This window comes from Pteropus medius, unplaced genomic scaffold (assembly GCF_902729225.1).
Source record: "Pteropus medius unplaced genomic scaffold, Ma_sr-lr_union100, whole genome shotgun sequence".
Classification (NCBI taxonomy): Eukaryota; Metazoa; Chordata; class Mammalia; order Chiroptera; family Pteropodidae; genus Pteropus; species Pteropus medius.
Window position 1 is genome coordinate 394,213 of NW_024349569.1, and position 23,567 is coordinate 417,779.

The 23,567-nt window shown below is 37.0% G+C and overlaps 2 protein-coding genes across 2 annotated transcripts in view; both read left to right on the forward strand.

Moving 5' to 3' along the window:
* Positions 1-10,707, forward strand: part of CUL5 (cullin 5) — an 82,720-nt gene extending 72,013 nt beyond the window's left edge. The window contains exon 19 of the mRNA XM_039883161.1: positions 7,172-10,707. Coding sequence (XP_039739095.1) covers positions 7,172-7,366 — 195 coding nt within the window. The 3' untranslated portion in view covers positions 7,367-10,707. The remainder of the gene's footprint in view (positions 1-7,171) is intronic.
* A 9,829-nt stretch (positions 10,708-20,536) lies between these two features.
* The window catches only part of ACAT1 (acetyl-CoA acetyltransferase 1), a 28,195-nt gene continuing 25,164 nt past the window's right edge, over positions 20,537-23,567 (forward strand). The window contains exon 1 of the mRNA XM_039883170.1: positions 20,537-20,693. Within this exon, the coding sequence (XP_039739104.1) occupies positions 20,622-20,693 (72 nt within the window). The 5' untranslated portion in view covers positions 20,537-20,621. The remainder of the gene's footprint in view (positions 20,694-23,567) is intronic.

Genomic DNA, 23,567 nt, shown 5'->3' on the forward strand with positions numbered 1-23,567 from the left:
AAATATAAAGATGCTCAATATCATTAATCATTAGGGAAATGCAAATCAAAACCACAATGAGATACCACTTTACTCCCACTAGGATAGCTAAAATAAAAAAGACAATAATAAATGTTGTTGAGGAAGAGAAATCGTAACCCTGTGCATTGCTGGTGAGAGTATAAAATGGTGCAACCTTTTTAGAAAATTATTTGGTAGTTCCTCAAAAAGTTAAATATAGAGTTGACCCAGCAATTCTACTCTTAAGTTATTCCACTTGAGAAATGAAAACATGACCACACAAAATCTTGCACATGAACATTCACAGCAGCATTATTCATAATAGCCAAAAAATGGAAACGACCCAATTTGTCAGCTGATACATAGATAAAATGTGGTTTATACATAGCATATTATTTGGCAATAAAAAGATATGAAGTACTGATGCAAGCTACAACATGGATAACTTGGAAAACATTCTAACTGACAAGCCTGTCACAAAAACACCTATCGTATGATTCCACTAATACAGAATGTTCAAAATAGCCAAATCTGTAGAGACAGAAAGTAAATTAGCTGTTTCCTAAGAGCTAGGGAAGGAGATGATGGGGAATGACTGCTAATAAGTATGGAGATTTTTTTAGGGGGTGATAAAAATGTTCTAATGTTCTAAAATTAGGTAGTGACGATGGTTACAGAACTGTAAATACTGTACAAAAATCCACTTTATTGTACACTTTAAAAGGGTGAATTTTGTGGTAAATGAATTATCTCAATATTACTGTTATTAAATGAAGAGTGGATTGACTAGAGCTTGCTTTCATGTCTTGTAACTTGCAATGCTGAGTCAGCATCTTTTGCATGCCTTGGAGAATTGTCATTCTCTCTGTAAGTTTAGATCAGCTTCGAGCCTTTTGTCTTTTGGGTTTTCAGTGTTGTGAAAATTTTTGCTGATATCACTTCCTCTGGGGCATCTTATCCTTTTTTTTAATCACTACAATTTTTCTCATTTACGTTGACAGTTTGCCTTCACTAACTTCCTATGGCTCTGCATACTTAAGTCTTTAACGTTGGCAGTATCAACATGACAACCAAAAAAGAGTAGGCTCTTCTGTAACTCCTGTTATGTTCTGTTTTGTTTTCACTTCTGGCATTATTTTCATTTCTTTACTATACTTCTGTCATTTTTGTTGCCAGTTACCTCTTTTCAATTATCTATTTTTGTTACTGTCATGCAGATTTATCACTGGAACACAAAGATGCAGCAAAACTACATGCTTTACTGTCTGGGTGAACAGATTTTGAAAGAAGTATTGTGATTGTTCACTGATGTGATGTCCTCTGTTACTTGTGTAATTATTTGTAGATTGAGGAGCTAGAAGTGAAGGTTATATTTTATGCATTACTCACACTTAACATATAATGGTAACTGAAAGTTGAACTATGTTGTTGGGGGATTGGTGCTATTTATTCATACTATGGTAACTGAAATTCATGAATATTGGAATTGTGCAAAGAAAGCCAGGATTGCCTGTACTAACCTATTGGTTTTATGAATCAAATTTAATAGGTATTAGACTACAGATATTGTAATAAATAAGAGAGGACGAATTTTGTATTAAAGCATCTAAGATTTAGTTTTCCATTAAAAGTTTTACCAACAGTATATCAGATTATATATTATTTATTACCTCTTATGTCTTTCATTTTCATAGGAAGTTGGTATGCCTGCAGATTATGTAAACAAGCTTGCTAGAATGTTTCAGGACATAAAAGTATCTGAAGATTTGAACCAGGCTTTTAAGGAAATGCACAAAAATAATAAATTGGCTTTACCAGGTATTTTATAATTTATGTGTATAATATATATATTTTTTAACTTTTTAAAAAAAATCTTTGTTTTCCAGTAAATTAAAAATGAACCTTGACAGTAATAGATAGAAAGATGTTACAAAGACCACATTCTTTGAAGACATCCTGCAAAACAGACTTTAGATTTGCTAACCCTTATTTTGGAAACAAAAGGACACTTTTTAACAAAAGCTTTAGTCTTGTTTTTTTTTTTTTATCAAAGCTTGCCTTGTATGTATGTATATGTTTATTTATTTTGAATTTTATCCATTGTCAAGATTATTTACCTTATAGTTTTCCGATATTCTTGCCTATAGCTGATTCAGTTAATATAAAAATTTTGAATGCTGGTGCCTGGTCAAGAAGTTCTGAGAAAGTCTTTGTCTCACTTCCTACTGAACTGGAAGATTTGATACCTGAAGTAGAAGAATTCTACAAAAAAAATCATAGTGGTAGAAAATTACATTGGCATCATCTCATGTCAAATGGAATTGTAAGTAAATATTGTGTTAGTTCAGATATTGGTTTGGCTGAAAGCAGCAGGCCTCCAAATAAGTGTTGCTTAAACAAGATAGCTCTTTGCTTCTCTCACATTAAAAGTTTGAGCAGATATAGTGGTTCTGTTCCATGAACTTGTTAGGAACATAGTATTCTGGTTATGTCACCATTCTTAAGGTATTGCCCTTGTTTGCAGAATCCAGTATCATCTCTCCTGTGTCTTTCAGCACAACAGAAAGGTGAGGGTATAGTATATGTTCCTTTAAGGGCAACTTCTAGAAGTTTACCTCATCATTTCCACTTATATCTCATTGGCCAGAACTCAGTCACATGGCTAAATTTTGCTCCAGAGAAAGCTGGGAGATGAGCCTTTATTCTGGACAGTCATTAAGGTCTGCTAAAAATTTTATTACCATATAAGAAAGGAAGAATGGATATTGGAAGACAACTACCAATCTTTTCCAAATATAATCTCATGTAAGAGAGATTAGAGAAATTGTAATCATTATGAAGAGATTCTTATTTTTTTAAATTACTTTATCTATTATAGATAACATTTAAGAATGAAGTAGGTCAGTATGATTTGGAGGTAACAACGTTTCAACTGGCTGTGTTATTTGCGTGGAACCAAAGACCCAGAGAGAAAATCAGCTTTGAAAATCTAAAACTTGCAACTGAACTTCCCGATGCTGAGCTAAGAAGGACATTATGGGTTTGTTTGTTTTTATGTGTTCTGTTTTTAAAATTGTATCTTCTCACAAAGCAGGACATATGTGTTAGCTTGCTTATATTTTATAAATTCATAATTCTGAAATGACTTTAACCAAGAAAAATAAACCAAAGAAGTATTTATGGAAAAAAAGAAATTGAAAATAAGCAAGTTTCTAAGATGGAGAAAGGCAAAAAAAAAAAAAAGAGAGAGAGAGAGAAAGATTGAGTTGGTATTTAAATATTACCTGTGAGGAGTGTGGCAAAGATTTCATAATGAGAATTTGTTCATTGATTTTATGATAACTAAAAATTTAAGGATTAGACAACTTTGGTCCTTTTGAGGGCTCGTAAAATGTACTCTTTAGCCTTTGCTTGTAATTACATTATATCCCTACCCCATAGATCTCTTAAATTACCTAGAGAGAAACAGTTGGTAAATAACTGGCAAGTGGTGTTTGTGGTGGGTCATATGTAATCAGACTTTTTAGTTTCTTGTCTTATTGTAAAGAGAGCATTCATCACTTCCTCATAACCAACTCTTCTCGTTGTGTCTGTCCTCATTGTTATAGTCATGGAGGTACCAAGTAAAAGTTTGAATTCTGAATTTGTGTTTATAATGTTTCCTCACCTGTATTGTTCATGTTGGAGAATTGATATTAGTATCTAACTCTATTTATAGATGCTAATTGTTTTCTCTTTATTCTTCATAGTCGTTAGTAGCTTTCCCAAAGCTCAAACGTCAAGTTTTATTATATGAACCTCAAGTCAACTCACCCAAAGACTTTACAGAAGGTACCCTCTTCTCAGTGAACCAGGAGTTCAGTTTAATGTAAGGTTTATGTTGGTTGATCTAAAAACTAACTTGTTTGAATTTTAGTGCTTTATTTTTAGCAAAATATTTTTCTTATGTAATATTTAAAACATCTGTATGCTGTCACACTCTAGATTTATGCCATTTAGTTGTTTATTAAACATGTTAATGAATTAGAGATGTTTACTTTATATATTATTCATGGATATATTTTGAGTTCTGACATTTTATTGTATTGCTTTTCATCTTTAAAGTAAACCATCCTTTTACATTTTAAAGCTGGCTTTACCCACGCAAAGCATTTTTTTCTTAAGATCCAGTTAGAAGATAATGCTAAAATACAACCCATATATCTTCAATTATCTAACCAATTCCATAGCAGTATAAATTACATTAACTTTGTTATTACAGGGAGTGTAGTCATCCCTGTTTTATTAACAGAGCCTTTATTGTGTTTTGGGGAAATCATAGGGTTTATTTTAAATAAAACTGTATGTTGGTTATTTGTTACTTTTCCTTTAAGCAGTTCTGGATATTAATTTTTAGAATATTTCTGACTCTTTCAGACATTGTTGCTATAATATGTTTAAAAGGCCTTTCTCTGTAAGATATTGATGCATTGTTTTTTATAGAAAAAATGCAAAAGTTCAGAAAAGAGGTAAAATCAACCTGATTGGACGCTTGCAGCTCACTACAGAAAGAATGAGAGAAGAAGAGAATGAAGGAATAGTTCAACTAAGAATACTAAGAACCCAGGTTTGTAATGTTAAGACAGAATGTCTAAAATTTGAAAAACTTTGGCTTTTTGGTTTTTTTTGTTTTTGTTTTTAATCTTTAAACCCCCTTTTTTTGAATTTAAAAACATGTAGGAATTCAAATTTTTTGTAAGGAAGAGTTACTTTCCATTTTACTGGAATTTAAAAGTTGTATTGATGACATTCTCATATCTGCTGAAAGAGATGTTTGTATGGCTTGGCGGACTCTGGTAGATTCTGTTGGTTGGGCAAAACCTTGGTTTTAGGTTGTGTCTTCCTTTGACCATACCTGAATAAATGTATCTCAGCAACAAATTTCAATTCTAGAATTAACATATTTTAATTTTAATTTAAGACTTCTAATTCCTTTGTAATGTGAAATTAGGGAACATTTTAAAAAATGTTTTAAAGCTAGAGTTATGATACCTTCCATCCATGATAAAGAATACCTATTGCAAGCTAATATATGACCATTGTAACTGGTCATACTATCAGATGCGCAGAGAAAATAAAGGTTTTTTTGTTTTATCTTAAACTAATCCATAGTTATGCCCATTCTAGTAATCCAAGCTGTCCTTTTAGGTAATGCCGAGACATCTTATTTCTCCCTGATCCTACTCTGCCCATCCCCATTCTTTGCAATTTTCACAAATGGCATCTAGATGTAATTCATTTGACCTTGCAGTGACAGTGAAGGGATCATCTATAATATTTATACAGTTGTGACAGTGTCTTGGGTTCTTACTCTTAGCAGCTGTGGAGTGCTTTCTCTCTCACCTACGGGAATTTGACTTTCTGTTGCTATCTACTGCTGATGTCTATAGCAGATGAACTATAATTATTCTTTTTCCAGTTGGGAAAGGCTACATAGTCTCTTCCCTCCTCTACCTGCCTGTCCTCTGCTCTTAACTGAGCCCTTGAGCCCTCTGAAATTATGCCATATCTTCTGTGTGGCCCCCTTTGCCTTCATTGTACACTGTCATTATCATCTGCTGCAGGATCACCTTCACCTGCCACTAAAGTCCCAGTGGCAGGTCCATTAGCTCTGAACTCTGTGTCATGTGGGAACTGAGAGAGATTCAGGAGTGCATATTATTTCCATCATATCATCCCACTCTTCAAGTGACCTCCAGCATATTAAATGGGGACCAGAGCCAGAGCCCCTCTGCTTTCCATTTTTCTCTCTCTAATACAACTACTGTCTTCACCTTTACCAAGTCTAGAAGAGGAGAAATTGGGACATTTACAGTTGTTCCTCTTCTCTTCCTTGGTTCTTATAATCTTCAAATGCCTGAAGGGACAGACTTCTCCTTCTTTCTATTTGTACCCTTGGCATAAATCCCTGTGATCAAGATCGTGGCATCTGGATATGTTGAGAATGGGAGGAATTCATCTGACCTAGTGACAGTGAAAGAATCTTCATGTCTATACAGGGGAAGTTGAAGGCACTTTTCTCTTACTGAGTAGTGCCTGATTTCCAAGTCTATTGCTTTGCAGCAAAACTTCATTTTGTAGCGTATCTCAGCCACAGCGGAAAGGCCTCGAGCCTGCAACCTCAGCAGTGTCAGAAAGGGAAAGAACAATACTCCACTTTGAATGGTAAAGCAAATATTGCTTCATTTTTTGTTTTCACATTTCATTTTCAACAAATTCTAATCTTGAACAAGACAGACAGATGCATTTTGCTGGCCAAGGAGAGAGCTTGAGCTGGAAAAGACAAGAGAAAAGAATATTTGAAAGCTAAGCAGGGTCGGGCCTGGTTAGTACTTGGATGGGAGACCACCTAGGCATACCAGGTGCTGTAGGCATAAAAAATAAAAAAATAAAGGATTGTAAGCTGACAAGGTCCTTGCAGTCTGTGACGTCAACCAAGGGTTGCCTTGCCTAAAAAATAATTTAAAAAAGAATATTTGATAATTTTCTAGTTATTTTTATTATAAGCTTAATAGTAATTAAAGAAACCACCAAGGAAAATATTTATAAAATTGACTTAGATGAAAAATGCTTATTCCTGAAGAAAGTTAAAACATTTCATTGAATCAGTACAAACTGAAGATAATATAAAAAATAAAACTTATCTGATAAATATATAAACAGTAGTAATTATCACTTTTTAAAACAGACACCAACTGGCCTCTGCTACTACACAAAGAACAGTGCAAGGGGAAAGGTATGTGTAGGGGTTTGCTGTATCTTAATTGATTTTTAACATAATACCAGATTACATACATATTGTGTTCACAGGTAAGATAAATTTTTTAATGTACATGGTGTATGAAAGGAATTGGCCAAAACATTAAATGTGGTTTTCTTTCATCAGAGGAGTTATAGAGAATTTTGCTTTTCCTAATTTTTCAAAATCTCTATAATCAGATTTTCTTTTACAGTGAGAGAAAAAAAGATATTTTTATTTGTTAGGTAAAAGATGCTGGTCTCAAGATTAATCTAGTGACTGCTAATCATTTGGATAGATGTTGAATAGAGGATGAAATACATAAGAAGTCATTTTTCGTTTTGTTTTACTTAAATAATTTAATATATTAATGCTCTTATTTTTTTCTTTTAGGAAGCAATCATACAAATAATGAAGATGAGAAAGAAAATTAGTAATGCTCAGCTGCAGACTGAATTAGTAGAAATTTTGAAAAACATGTTCTTGCCACAGAAGAAGATGATTAAAGAGCAAATAGAATGGTTAATAGAGCACAAATACATCAGAAGAGATGAATCTGATATCAACACTTTCATCTATATGGCATAATTTTGAATATTATGGACCAAATTAAGAACCCAAATTTTGAAGTGCTTGGGCAGAAAGTTGTAACAGTTTGTGCTGGAGGAAGGTTTATTTGGACTTTGATTACATAAATATTAAAATCTCTGCCTTACGTAACAAAACAACTATATTTTGGCAATCACCTTAGTTAGCATGATGGCATTCCTTCATGTTGCACACTCTTTAACAGCATGCTGTTTTGTGGAGAAACTTGCATTCATGAAGAGCCCTTTATGAACTTTTAAAGGTAAATTTGATTTATGCCCACCTGAAGAAATACAGTTGGGAAAGATGAGGGCGGGGTTCTTATTGCTTTTTTCTCTTTTTTTCCTCTCTTACAAAAATGTGCTTGCACAAGGAAGGATCTTCAGATATTTGTGCACTGAAAAATGCTGTTATGTTTTGTTTTAAAAATGCAATTAAAACTAGAAATAGCACTCTTGGTTTCTTTTGATCAAAGGAGTGAGCTGGTCTACACAACATTGGGAGAGGGCAGATGTAGGTGAGACGATAAGTATTTAATAAGTAGCAAATTATTTGTTCAAACACTGCTTCAGTATAATAACTGGATTTTAATGGTGGCCTAAAAATGGTATTAAATTTTCCCAACTTACAAATGTTGGCTTTCTTTAAGCAGGAGACTGCTGTTTTAATTGTTTGGTGTTAAATGATGAGCTTTTTTTTTTTTTTTAATCTTGTATGGCTGGAGAGCTTGTTTTGAAAAAGTGAAGCTTATATTAATTGTTGCTTCAGTTTAAAAGAAAAAATATGGAGATAGGTCATTTTGATTGCAGAGTCAAAATAGCAAAACAAATATGTTAAGTGTGTTTACTAACACACTTAATATTTATATACCTAATATTTATTATGCCATATCCAAATTTATTAAAAACAAGGTAGAAATCTGCTCTCACATAATACAGTTATGTAACTGATCTCTTAATCTGTAGCATAGAAATATTTTGGTATGTAAAGTCTCTTGATTTAGGGATTTGTAGCCTCAGGTTTCTGGTAAGGAAGACGTTCTGTTTTAAAAAGTAATAAGTGTCAGTCACCTGGAAGGAAGAGAAAAACCACAATTTAAGACCTAAAAAGCATAAGCAAAATTGTTGCAGTCTTACTATGAACAGTAAACTTGCCAAATATATGTACATATATATTTATATATTTTAAAAATAAACATTTTTAAAATGTTCAGAAGGCAACACTTGTTCCTTTTAGTCAATCCAAAGTAGCAACTTATTAGTTGCTGGTAATGGAATACCCAGAGTAGTGAAGATTTTAGGACATAAGGACATGAACAATTTAAAAAAGAACTTATTCCCCATTGGGAAAGAATGACTCAACATGGATTTTTATTCATTATGGTGCACATTTCAAATTTTCTTGCAAATTATTTTATATCTTGTTTGATATTAAGTAAAAGTTAAAACATGATTTTCAAGATGGTAGGACATAAAAGTGCTGGAGCATTGAAAGACATACAGTATTATTGCAGAGTGCTTTCCAGAGCATTTTATGAAATCTGTCCCTAATCCCAAGAGGCTTTGTGAGCTGCCTCCTGAATGAAGGAAAGCGAGTTTAAAATACTTAAAGTTTTGCTGGTTATAGTCAAATGCCTGTTCTGAAACTCATAGGAAATTGGAATTTTGTTTCTAATTTAAAATCTTACACTTAAGCTCTAAGGTAGTAGTATATGTCAGTTATTAGACCAAACATATTGTGAAGAGTTAAACTAAAATAGTGCTCACCATTTTCTCTAATTAAATGACTGCTAGCAATGGATAAATTTTAATTTGTGACAATTGTGGTCCTTATGTTTAACAAATAGTTTGGTATTGGCATATTTGCTTATCTAATACAAGAATGCCAAAGGAAGAAACAATGGAAGGAGAATATTACAGACCATTTTTTAATGTTTAATATTTGTTGTTTTAAATCAGAATTGTTCTCAGAACTTTTTTGGAACTTCTAATTGTTTGGGTCATTTAATTTAAGAATGAGAGCCATGATGTTTTGATTTATAAAGGCAAATTTAATGCAAAAGTGGGTAACTAAATCCATAGCAAAGTTTTCTATTAAATTTTATAAATTTTTTAATAGCTAATTATGTCCTAATTGTATTTTGGGAAATAGAACAGCAGTAATAGACTCACAGTTTTCATCATTTTTTTTGTTATGTACATAAAAGTTTAACTACTTTTTGATGTTTATGAAAACCATTTAGTTGACAAGGTGCCTATATCATTATTGAATTTTCTTTAAATACATTTTGACGATAGATTTGCTTATTTAAATAAAAAATCTGAAAAAAAAAAAAACATACCAGCAATTTGCTAAAGACAGAATCACAGATAGTATCCTTTATTGGGTCCCTTTTCTATAATGTGCACTTAAAATCAGTGCTATCCGAGCTGGGATGAATATGTACTTTTTTCCCCGCCATGAGTAGTATGGCAATAGGCTCTTCAGGGGTTAATTTAAGCTTCAAACATTCATCTTTAATTTCAAGATGAAGCCATCTGGAAAATGTTAACTTCTGTTGCCATCTCATTGTCAAAGTAAAAAAGACATGATATAAAATTTACAAAGTAAAAATATAGAACAATTTTAATGCTTACAATGAAATAAATATTAAACCATTACTGTTCCAATAATTTAATGAGGATCTTGAAGTAAATTCTGAAGTCTTCCAATTTTACATTTATTGGAGGGGTCCCTGTATTCTGTCAATCTGTTTAATTCTCTGACTCTTATTTTGTGCGTAAATGTTAAAATTTCCAAAAATGAAATGTTAGCTTTCTTGTTTTTGCTTTTTATTAAATTTAATACAAAATATGACTGGGGTAGCTTAAAAGTATTTTGCATTATTTGCAGTAGGAGTTCATTAGCCCTGCTCAAAGGGCAGATTTTAAAAATTCAATTTGGGTGAAAGATTTGCTAGTTTTCCAGAAAGATTTGCTATCTTAAACTCAAGCTGGTTTTTCTATTTTCATGTAAATGACTGGGATGCTATCTTATAAACTCTTCCAAGATCATATTTGTGAAATAAACATTACATGAGAGCTTTCCTGTCATCTACACTATATATGTTGTCTGGAGTGTTGAACAAATTTGAGTTCCTAAGTTGTAATCTCCTCGTATGGTATATACGATTTTGAATGTGTGCCACTACATACCAAGATAATAATGCTGTACAATTTTAAATGGTAGCAGTTTCTGTATGCAGTAGGCTGAAATATTTTGATGAACTGCTTAATTTTTGGATTTTATTTTTTAAGTTGTATAATTTATTTTCTTGCAAAATAAAAATGTAATATAAAAGATTTCACCTACCCAGAAAATATTGATGTTCTACTGTAAAAGTTTCTAAGAGTTTAATTAAAAATTTTATAATTCGTGAAGTAGTAAATCTCAGCCAGCCTTAAGAATCAGAAATATGAAAAGTAACTCACTTCTTTTATATTTCAAATTTTAGCGCAAAATGAAAGTTTTCAGGAATATAGCTTTTCCATTCATGATAGCATGTGTCTGTCATGCTTAGAAGAGGTCAGACATAATAAACATAACAGTAATTAATGCATTCATTCATCAGTTTAGATAGTCGTTGTCGTAACCCAAATTTTACATCAGATAAAAGTAAAAAATATAAATTATTTCATGTTTTGTATGTATTTGCAAACTTTGAAATATTTAAATTCATGAGGTTATGTCCTAGTGACCTCTAAAAGCAAAGCTCTCCCCGCCCCAATAACATCACATTGTATTAAGTTTCAACATATATCTTTTGGGGAGACAGTCTATGGGATTTTATAATGACTCTGAGCTAAACCTTGGACTTTAACTGGGATTTGAGGCTTAAGAGAACTGACTTGGAAATGAAAACAAGAAAGTACAATCTCAGTGTAAGATTCATCAGAACCTAGAGACATTTACCATTCAGCTTAAGCTTCTGGGCTCTTTGCTTGCACAGGCTCCTTCCAAGGCCCTGGGAAGTGTTCCTAGGAATTTGTTATTTTTCTCAATCCCCAAAATATCAAAAGTTGGATCTAATTCTGCTAAAACAATATAAAAACCTGTCCGGCACATAGTAGAAACATAGTAGGCACTTACTTAAATGTGGATCGAATGAGTAAGAGTATATGTTCTTGTGAACAGGGTAGAGTTCAGTATTTTAAGTTTTAAATGGGAAGACTATTTTGTAGTTGCTTTTTCTAGGCTGTAAATTCAAACACGGACGTTAACATGTCACTAAACTTCTGTTTTGAACAATGGACAGTCTGGAGCAGGGGTCTCAGACTGTTGAGTCGCAGACTTTTATGAGGATCTGATTCAAGAAAAAGGCATATAAAGATACAAACAATGCTCTGTATAAATTTTAAGTGTTCCAACACCCAAGATTAAAAATCTTCGTTAGATCCTAGAGTGAGGAAAGAGAATAGCAGTTTGTTCTCTGGGTTGGTAATGACCTAATGTCACAAGTACTGATCCAAACTTAATCTAGTGTTTGGCTGTTTGTCTAAAGAATGACGAGAGACTTTCTCTGGGTGTTACTGAGTTTTGCTATTTTCATTTAATGGTATATGCAGTTTTTCCTATATTGTTCTGTGGTTACTGAGGCAGGCTGATACTAAAGATATTTCTTCACAGGTGGTTGATGATTGAAAGCAGTGGGAACCAGGGACGGGGTAGGGAGAGGGGAAAGTTATTGTTTAATGGGCATAGGGTTTCTGTTTAGGATAATGAAAAAGTTCTGGACATTGATAGTGGCGATATTTGCAGAACATTGAATGCCACTGAATGTACACATAAAAAATGGTTAAAATGCTTATTTTTACCACAATAGAAAGATAAATATGTTTTGGAAAGGAATGAACTATTGATACATGCTATGATGTGGACAAAACTGAAACGCGTTACGCTAAGTAAAAGAAATCAGTCACAGAAGACCACATGTTGTGTGATTCCATCTGTATGAGATGTCCAGAATAAAGAAATCCATAGTGACAGGAAGATTAGCTGAAGCCAGGACCTGAGAGGAAGGGGCAGGTAGAGAACGAGATTTAACTGCTAATGAGTATGGGGTTTCTTTTTGGAGTATTGAAAATGTTTTCAAATTTTATTATGATGGTTGCACAACTTTATGAATATACTTAAAAGACATTGAATTGCACATTTTAAATGGATGAATTGTATGGTGTGAATTATATCTCAATAATAATCTTAAAAAGGTAATAAGTATTAATGGACAAATAGATGGACATTGTCATCTGAGAAATGGTAAAATATCTATAACAATGTGTAGTTGGAATCATAGAGGATAGAAAGGAGGGCATAAGCAATAATTGAAGAGCTATCGACCAGAAATTTCCAAAATTGATAAAGATACTGACTCTTAAATTCAGGCATCTCTTTGAGAACCAAGCAGGATAAATGCCAATTAAAGCTTTCCTGGGCACATCACAGTATAACAGCTAAAAACTGAAAACAACCAAAAAGTTAAAATAGCCAGCGAGGGGGTAAAATTCCACACTACCTTCAATGGCAAAGAAGTTTGAGGACAGAGCCAACTTTGCAATGAGCCAAGTTTAAAAATTCACACCCCTTGTTAAGAGACCATAATTACTGTACCTATAAGAAAGAGTGGGGCTTGGGAACACCTTTCCAAGGTCATTTTCCTATGGCTGCTAAATGTGTGATTCCCCCCACCCGCCACCTTACCACCTCCATTCTCAGATGACCTTGCTTTGAGAAAACAAGCAGAAAAAATAAGGCCTTTGAGCATGAACTTTCATAACTTGCCTTCTCTCCACCTCTAAACTTTACCTCTGACAGTGCACGTCTTCATCTGATGCCTGTCTCGGGAAGGAGATGACCTCACTTCTTACTCAAGGCCAACTATTTTACCTTTTCACTGAACCCCTTCTCCTGCCTCCTTTGTCTTGCTCTAAAAATATCTACGTTTCCTGTATCTATATCCTTCCTTTGGTGATTTCCTCCTTAGCCTACAACAGGGGTTCTCAAAGTTTTGGGTCTACAGAGCAGCAGCATTATCATTACTTGAGAGCTTGTTGGAAATACAAGTTTCTTGAGCGCTACTCCAGACCTACTGATTCAGAACTCTTCAGGTTGGGCCCAGCAATCTGAATTTTAATAAGCCCTGTAGGTGATGGCGATGCAAACTAAAGTTTGAGAACCACTTGCTTACAAATGTATTCAAGTATCCACCATCCTTTAAAAAAATTCCTCCCTCTACCTTGATCATGCTATGACCTTATTTTCTTTCTTCCTCCATTCTTTGCTAAACTTATGATAGAGTAGTCCACAGCGTCTCTCGTTCTACTTGATGCTTGTTGGTTATGTCCCCACTGGGCCTCTCGCCCAGCTTGTCAGTGACCTTCCTGTTGGTTAATGGGAAGTTCATTTTCAATCTTCCTTTTACTCTATCTCCATATAGCATTTGCACCTTGAACACCCCTAGTTATTGAATTTGTTTCAGCCCTTAGCTTCAAAGATACCATTCTTCTCACGCTTCTCTCTCTCAGCTTTCTCTCAGTCTCATTCTCTGGCCCTTTTTCTGCCTTCACACCTCAGGATTCCACCTCTGTTTTCTACACTTGCTGAGCTGCACGCTCTTTTCTGGCTTCAACCACTGTCTGCATGTTGATGCTCCAGACTGTCTCCAATTCAGGCTTTCCCTCCCAAGATCAACGTATTTCTTGAACATCTCATCATCTGTCAAACTTGTTCCACTTAGTAACTATCTCAGTCTCTCAGGTTAGCAACCTTGATGTAATCTCTCTTGCTTCCCTCCTGACATTACGATATGATTCCACTTATTATTATGTCTGGAATCTGACATTTGTTTACCTTCTGTGTTCACTGAATTGAAAAAGAATTTCATAGTATGCTTATACCATCTGAGGTATGTGAGGACTAGCTCCCTGACTGCTTCTTGGCCTGCTTCGAAGAAGAGTAAGTGTACAGAGTGTTAAGTGGTGGTCAGTAAGATTACGTTTGCTTTAAATCTGTGGCCCTTCTGGATCCCTGGCCTATCCTCAATCTTTCTCTTAATTGAGCCTGAGGCTTGAGATGTGAACTGGATCATTCCCTTTAGGCTATGGCTGAGGGATCACTCCAAATCTAAAGCATAAACACAGGGAAAGTATTTTCATTTTAACATTTCCCCCACTTTCTAGTGCAGTTCCTTGCTCAGTTATGGTCCCACTATTTGTAAAATTGAATTGCGAGGCCTGGGAACCACTATTGACAAAACCACATTGTCTGAAGGTGAAGGAACATGTAACAAGCCCAAACATTGTCTGGATGAATAGGACTTTTGTCTTACACTCATTAAGACCTTCGTAATATTATCTTCCTTTGTATCTTTTTGTTCTAGATCCCAAGATAAATCATATGAAAGTTAATTTTAGGAACTGTCTACTATTGTTTGTGTATCTGCCTATTGTAATCATTTTCTTACTCAGAACCGAGGTGTCAAATGACAAAACAATTTATTAGCAAGTTTGATGTCCTTATTCAAGGAAAAACAATCCATAGATTGGGGGAGTACGTTGCCTCACAAGCAGCAGAACACGCTTCCCAAGGGATTTGGGGCAAGAGCAAATTTTTAAGTTTTAGAAGCAGCAATGTGGAAACGGCACAATTGGCTTGGAGGTTAGGGAACAGGAAAGAGTATCAATCAGGGAACATATAAAGTATTTGGCTTAAATTGATTGACTGGGGGTGCATATCTGACCTTATTTAGAACAAGGAAATCATTACAGATGCTTGCAGTTGAGAATTGGCTGGCTGCACATACTGCACTTCTGGCCAAGCGGAACATTTACAGGGACGCAAAAGTTACCTAAGTTTCAGTTTGCTGACTGGCACCCTGGGCAGGAGTGGCTCCATTTTGGGCCTAGAAATTTATTTCAACAATGGGGTACAAACATTTCCATATGTCTACTGAAGCTGCTCTCTTGATATTGTGTTCTTCCTAGGACTTCAAGGAAAGAGATGTTTTATGGGGCATATACGGTAAATAGAAAAAGTAAGGAAATGGCATATGCAATTCGACCCAGGATATGTATTTTTGTTTCCTATGGCTGCCGTAACAAATTACCACATACTGGGTGGCTTCAGACTACAGAAACTTATTCTGTCACAGTTCTGGAGGCTAGATGTCTGAGATCAAGGTGTTGGCAAGGTTGGTCTCTTCTGTGCGTTCTAGGGGAGGACCTGTTCCGTGCCTCCTCTCCTAGCCTCGATGGTTGCCGGGACTCCTTGGCATTTCTCGTTTTTGTAGACGCATCACTCCCGTCTCTGCCTTCATCTCCACGTGGCTTTTTCTCCTATGTCTGTCTCTCTGTCTTCTCTTTATAAGGATACCAGTCATTGAACTTAGGGGCCCATCCTTATCCAGTATGACTTCATCCTTACTTGATTACGTTGCAAAGACCCTATTTCCAAATAAAGTCATATTCACAGGTATGGGGGTCGGGCTTTTGGGGGACACTATTCAATCTAGTACAATGAGTTATTCCAATACACTAACTACGATAGAAGTTACTGGTTATAGAACTTAATTAGAAGTGAATAACAAAGATACTTGTATTATGAATCTAATACCCAAATTTTTTCTAAATTTCTCTTAAAAATTTTTTTATTTTCTAATTTGTTTTCTGCTGTGGAAAGTATTTTTATAATCTTCCTAAAATTAGCTCTATGTTTAGAAAGCCATTCTGGGGCTTATGATTGTAGTTGTGGGCATTTATAGAGAGGAAGGGGCCAAAAATTTTACCAAGACTACTAACTAAATATACCGTTCAAATCAGAAGTCTCCACCTACACTAGAGAGATATTGGCTAGATTTGTAACAAGTGTGGTTAGAAATTAAGAGGCGCTGCATTTCAAAGGATTTAGCTCTTCAGTAAAAACTATATCTAGACACAATGTTACCTACTGTGGCAAGAATGATAACTAAAAGCTACAAATTCAGATATACTTAATTTTCTTTTTTTAATTCCAACACTCCATTTCTATCTCATGGAAGAAATTTTAATCTAGTCATTTTTACCTAAACTCAGTCAGATTTGGTTATCTTTTCATAAATTTTAGGTTTAAGCTCTGTGACTTTCAGGTTTGTTCCCTTTGCCCCTTCCGTCCTAGTCTACCTCAGAACCAGGCATTGTCCGCTGCACCTCCACATTGACTTGTATTGTGAGGCCCGATTTCCCAAGAGTGGGGCCTCTTGAGAACCACCAGCTCTAGCTAACTTCTCTACTCCTCACAGCTACAAGAGGAAAATCACTCAGCTGTTGGGGGGACTTTTTTGGGCATTGGAGGCTTTCTGTGAGGCTACCTTAGGCCCCTTGTATGCAAGCATCCTAAGCAGCCACCTCAATCTATTTAACCTTTGGTCTCATGTGGGCCTCTTTTTTGGAGAAATTAGATCTACTCTCATAAAACTGAATTTAATGTGTGTGTGTGTGTGTGTGTGTGTGTGTGTGTGTGCAGATACATGATGTGCATGTGTGTAACGGGGCAGGGGTTCTTATGTCACACTCCCCTGTGGATGGGCTGCAGGAGAAGACAAGGACCAAGGGCTTGTCGCAAGGACACTCATCAATGGCTAATCCTCTGGTTTTTTTCTCCAACCCTAGCCTTTCTTCCCTGAGTTCTACATAACAAGTATTGGGTGGCAGTAGGAAAAATGGATTTTTAAATTGTTCTTGTAACCTAACATAAAGTCACCTAAACTATGACTTTAGAATTTTAGAATAAAACATTTAGTGTCCTTCTGTTTGTTTTGGTTCCACTCTCCAGGGTGATCATGACTTCACAAGTTGAGGGTGAATAGGAGATCATTTACAGATTTTTTAAAAAGTAGGGGTGGAGGATGCAGCACATCACAGAGTAATCTGGTTCTCTGCTACCTTTCTCTTCACAATTCTTGCTCCATCTGCTTTGTTGTGTCCTCTTCCTCCACCTGAGCACAGGTCTTCCCAAAATTTCTCTATATAGAGACTATTCTTTGGGTAATCTCATCCACTTAATACCCTCAACAATTGCCTCTCTGCTCTGACTTCCAATTATATATTTTAATCCTAAATTGGTTCCCATTTTTCTTTCTGACAAATGTAAATAAAGATCAGAATTAGTTTTTATTTAGGAGTCTAAACTGCCCCAAGTACAGACTACTTGAGTGCTATAATTATTCTGGATTCAGTCCCCCCCACCCCCATTTTCTACATAAAATCTTAAAATTTCAAATTTCTAGATTCTTAAATGGAATTATTAACTGTATTTGTGATGAAGCTGCTCTAATTTTTTGCAGTTTAGTTTAGAAGAGCAGTTGTCTGCCATAGCTCAGGAAAAAAATTGCTCTCGTCCCCCACCTACCTCCTAGGTCTCTTTGAACTTCTTTAGAAGCTGTCCTGTCCAACATAGTGGCAATATTTCCATAGTGGAAGTGCTTTTGATGGCAGAATTGTCCAATCAAGGCTGCTTCTAAAGTAAGTCTTAAGGTAAAACTAGTGTAAAGGTTAAAAGCCTAGTGCCTAGATTCAAATTGCAGCTCTGTTACTAAATACTTGTTTTGCAATGGACAAATTATATAACTTCTGTATCTGAGTTTCCTTATCTATAAAATGTGGATAATAATAATCTCTAATTTATTGGGATTTTGTGAGGATTAAACAAACCGTGAAAGAACTGCCTCATACTAAGAACTATATAAGTAGCTATGATTATGACATATAAAAAAGAGGCATGAGAGCTACACAGATTGGTTAAATAAATATTAAACCAAGTGGAATTGAGAGCCTACTACTTGCAAATAGACTCAGAAACTGGCAGATTAGCCTTAAAGCCAGACCACAAGGAACCTACAGAACAAAGGAAGATTCCTGCAGAGATTGCTAACAACTGTTTACCCATACCTTTAACTCTTGCCCATACTAGGAAAGGAAAACAGGAAAGCAAAAACTTTAAGCTGTACCTTGCACAAGTTAAAGATAAACTCAACCATTCATTCCATTCTTTACCCCCTACAATCAATAATTTTCCATAGAAACTAAAATAACATATATAAACCCAGCTCTTTAGATGTTAGGGGTCTCATTCTCTGACTCAGAGGAAACCACGCTTTGTTTATGGAGCGTTATTCCTTCTCTAATAAACATTCCTTTAACTTGCTTGCTCTTCAGTTCTTTCCTGTGTAAAGCCAAGGCCCCTCTCTTGGTGTAGGGCTTGAGTCCCCACGGTGGGGTGGGGGGGATTCTCTTTGTCTTTTGCTGTTTGAACCTCTAGTCTAGTCATCAGCCTTGGCCTCTCACAACTGGTAATCTCTATTATGCCAGACAAGCTGTTTAATTTTGTTATTTGTTTAAAGTTTCAGCTTTTAAAAAGATCTAATATACTTTGTACATTATACACACACACACACAGCTTAAGCACTAATACACATCATAATGATTTCTTTTCAATAGCTATTGAAGCAATAGTTATAAAAATGTTTGTTCTTGGCCTAGAGTAGGGTCTCCAAGAAAGAAGGCATGGATGTGACATTCAAGGTCAAGACTTGGTGACCTATTGAATATAGAGGATCTGGTGGATAAAGGAATCACACATTGCTTTAAGGGACCAACCTGGGGTGACAGGGACATTAAAGATAGATGTGCTGTATTTATCTATTGCTATGTAAAAAAGTTATCCCAAAACACAGTAGTTTAAAACAGCAATCGACATTTATTCATTTTATTATTATTTTTTTTTTCGTGGATCATGAATTTAGACAGGGCACAAGAGGGACAGCTTGTCTTTGCTCAATAATGCGTGGGGGCTCAACTAGAAGGGTTGAAGGCTGGGAACTGGAATCATCTAAGGGCTTTTTATCCATATTTGTGGCTGGACCTGACCTAAAAAATCACATAACCTCACTCCTGCCATACTCCATGGTGGAGGCAGTCAGTAGTCCCTGCCCAGATTTTAGGGGAGAGAACACAGACCCCACTTCTGGTTGGAGGAGTAAGCATCAGTCACATTGAAAGATGGCTTGTGGAGCTATAGGTGTGGCTAGTTTGAAAAAAACAATCTCCCACAGCTGCCAACAAAACGTAATAACAAGTTAACACATAAGTAAGGGAAACTTTAGGAAAAACAAGGGTTTGGCTTAAAGTTGAGTTGAAGTATTCATTTTGTATGTTGGCATTCCTTTTATCTTATATTTGACAAATAATGTAAAGGAAGATAATGCTACCAAGTCACAAAGATTCGCTGTCTCCAACTGAAGATCCAAAGTTAAGTAATAGCTTCCCAAAATGTGTGAGAATGATCACAGTAACGATATCATTCTCTGGGAAAAGATACAGGAAAGCTGTACAATATAATATCAGTTCACACTCCAGCTCTACAACTTTCTTTGCAATCATGGACGAAAAGTTAACTTCTTTGTATTTTAGTTATTGTGCAGGTTCAGAGATAGTCACCCCAAGATGTGCTTGGTGGTATGTGGATTGTATTGAGCTAAAGACAACTTTAGCTTCAGGCTCAGGAGAAACTTCTGCCCTACTTTTGACTACCTGGAAGAACTTGAATTAGGGGTCTATGGGAGATTAGTTAAGGGGTGGATAATACAGCATCTAATCCATGGAGTTTTTGTTAAGATTAATCCTTATTAATTGTTCAGTAAAGTTGTTACTATGTATTCTATTCCTTTTATTCCTCTTACTGAAAAACAATTGCAAAACTATCTCATATTAAAAGCTATTTGGATTGCTTAAAAATATTTTCATGCATTTCCTTCGTACTTTATGGGAATATGCTCCCAGCAATGAAAAGGCCCAGGTTTACACATAAACCGCTGGCTTGGGAAGGTCAAGGACAGTGCAGGAGCAGCGCGCCAAGTGTTTACTGGCTTCCCTGCGAGCATCCAGAACCGCGTGGGAAGTTCCTCAGCGGGGCTGCGCCAACTTCGCGTGAGAGCTCCGCCCTCCTCTAAATACTTGTTTAGAGGAGGGCGGAGCTCTCACGCGAAGCCAATCACCGCGGGCCGCGGCGGGCCAATCACCGCGGGCCGCGGGCTCCTTAGCTGCCATTGGAGGGGGCCGCTCCGGAGCCGCAGGGCTGGGGAGGTGGCCGTGGTCGCGCACTTGGACCTGCGCACTCGCGGCCCGTGCTCCGCCTTCGACGTACGTGCTCCGCCTTCGACGTACGTGCTCCGCGCTAGGCCAGTGCCATGGCGGTAGTGGCGGCCCTTCTGCGCGGCTGTGTCCGCTGGTGCAGCCCCCTGCTTCGGCTACAGATGCAGGTGAGAGGGGCTGGCGCCCGGGGCCGGGGGTTCGGCGTGCCCAGTCCCCGCCCTGGCAGGTCCCTGCCTGCGGCTCCGCGGCGGAGCCTCGCTGCAGGCTTCAAGAGTCATCCTTCCGCGGGACCCGCTCGGAAGGCACGCCAGTGAGTGTGTGGGTTCCCAGGGTTTCTTGTGTAGTTGCGATGATTGCTGATTCGTGTGGGTAACGGGCTGCGCAGTTTGGCCGGCGGAGAGGCCTGGGATTGCCTCTGGCCTTTCCTGACCTCGTGGAAGTTCCGTAATACTATTTCTGAGCTTCTCTGTGAGCGTTAGATCAAGAGATTTTGTTTTCATGCAATAGGTGATCATTGGGCTTACAAGGTGTGAGGCACTATGTGATAATAAAATGAAGTATGCCTGTACTGATTATAATTAAATGGTCCTTTAGACCTTTTAGGCCTGCAGTTGGATTTCTGTGCCACTCACCTGAAGAATACCAGTGATTTTTTGTGTGTGTATTTTTTCCTTCTTGACCTTTATACGTATTTGACTCTGTTGACCTCTACTTGTAACTCCTATTTTTTTGTTTTGAACTAAAATCATTCTTTTAATACTCAGACTTTAAAAAATTTTCCTGCATTGTTCTTGTCCTGGGCCTGTTAGCTTCCAGATTCATTACTCTGCTCTCTGCTGTCTGGATTGCTGTGAGGCTGACCATTGCAGGTCCCAACCTCATGATCTCCATTAGCTGTGTGCAGACACTGGCTGAAGATTGGGAAACAGGAAGGGAGAAGCCATGATAATTTCCCCCTCCCCACTTCTGTGGTGTTTCTGACAATGTCTGTGACTCCTTTGGTTCTTGCTTCTGCCAGGTAACCCTGCTTCTTCCCTTTGTCCTAAGTGTGCTAGTGCCTTCTTGTTGCTAATCTCTGTACTCTTGTCTCCTGTGTTCTCAGCTCTTCTATCACCTGTGTATTTAATTCTCTGCATTTAATTCTGTGTTTCAAGTGAATGGTTTTTATTTTCCTGATTGAATCCTGATGGATACACTCAATGTTTTTGCTCCTTCCCATTCATTTTCACCCTGTGGATTTTTGAATCTCCTTCCTTATGTTGTAGCTGCCAGCCCCCGATAGACACACGGACCACCAGAAACCAGTGAGTTATAGGAAACGCACTCTTTATTCAGCCAGCTGGGTCTGCCAGGGGTACGCAGACCCCAAATTAAGCAGCCCCAAAATGTAGAGGTACAGGGTTTTTAAGCCCTAAACCCTATTCCTCATTCTGTCTTAAACACAAAGTTCTTCTTCTGTTTACTAACTGTCAACCCACAGGTCGGTTGTGCAAGCGGGGATACAGAAGCAGAAAGCGTAGTTAGAATGTTATATTCCCATGGATGATGACTTATGTTCTCATGGGTGATAGCCGAGCAGTAATTTTCTAGCTAGCACACTTGGGCCTTTCTTCCTACACAGGCCAAAAGAACAGCCTGGTGTTGTGGTAAGCAAACAAGTAGTGATAGTAATCTGAGATGGTAATAGACAGGGAGATAAATGGATAGATTCAAGAGAAAGCACCATGGTAGAATCTGTTGAACTTAATGACTGGCTGTGAGGGGCTGAGAAAGGAGTTAAGTATAATTTTGGGGGCCTGGCCTGACATGTATGTGGAACACTGAGGAACAGATTTGGTGGTAGTACTTTGGAAAGAGCAGTTGCCTCAGCTTCCTAAATTTTATTACTATTTTAAATAAAATATATACTGTGTGTAATAAAATATATAATATGTACCTATATATGTGTAAGCATGTAAAAAACATACATGTATAATAAACTGATTGGATTTGAATAAACTGATTGGCTTTGTGACTCTGGGCAGGTTGTTTGACCTGCCTGTGCTTTCGTTTCCTTACCTGTAAAATAAGAATAGTAGCCACGGGCTGGTTCTACCTCTAGAACATATTCCAAATCCATCTGTTTGAAACTACCCCTCTTGGGACCTCCCTGGCCCTAGCCACATGAGATCTTGCCTGGGTGCCTCCTTTTCCTACTCCTGCCTCACTAGTCAGTTCTCTACACTGTGGCCGGAGTGGTCCTTTTATAACAGCCTTCAGTGGCTTCTCATTACACAGACCAGAATCCAGACTCCTCATGTCCTGTTTAGTCTCTTTTGCTTCTCTAGCCTCCGCTCACCTCTAGCAGTGCTCTCCTGAGTGTGTCTCCTGCCATAAGTTCTTCCCTGTGCCTCAAATGCTCTTTCCCTAGATCTTCCCAAGGCTCTTTTATATTCATTTCTCAGCTCCAGTGACATCTCCAGAGAGCCCTTTTTTGACCATCCTTTGTAAAATAGGCCCTCACTCTAGCTCACTATCCCATTTTACTGGCCTCATAATGTATTTACTCTGGCCAAAATGTTGTTCTTCAGAGTTGCTAGTAAGCATCAGACTTTGTTCAAATATTTGTTTAGCATCTCTTGCCATCACTGGAATAGGAAATAAAATCAGTCTCTTCTTGGAACTCACAGTCTAGTGGGGAACACTGAGCGTTACAAAATTATATATTCTGGAGAAAATGCGCCTGTGCACAGGGTGCTGTGAAAGCTGGGATGGGGATACCTGTCTCTGTCCGGCATGGTCAGTGAGTTTCCAGAGTGGGTGGTGCAGCTGAGCTGTCCTTGAAAGATTGTCTTAAGCAGATAAAACCTAACTAACTGGTTGTGTTCATTCAGCACAAATTTATTAAACGCTATTTTTAGTGTCCTGACTCTTCTATACTTTTTCCATTCATTCTGAGGTATTCAAGGAGTACTAGGTGCTGTACCAAATAACAGGGAAGAGCAGTGAACAAGAGACAGTCGTGCTATCAGGAAGCTTGCATTGTATTGAGAGAGGGAGAG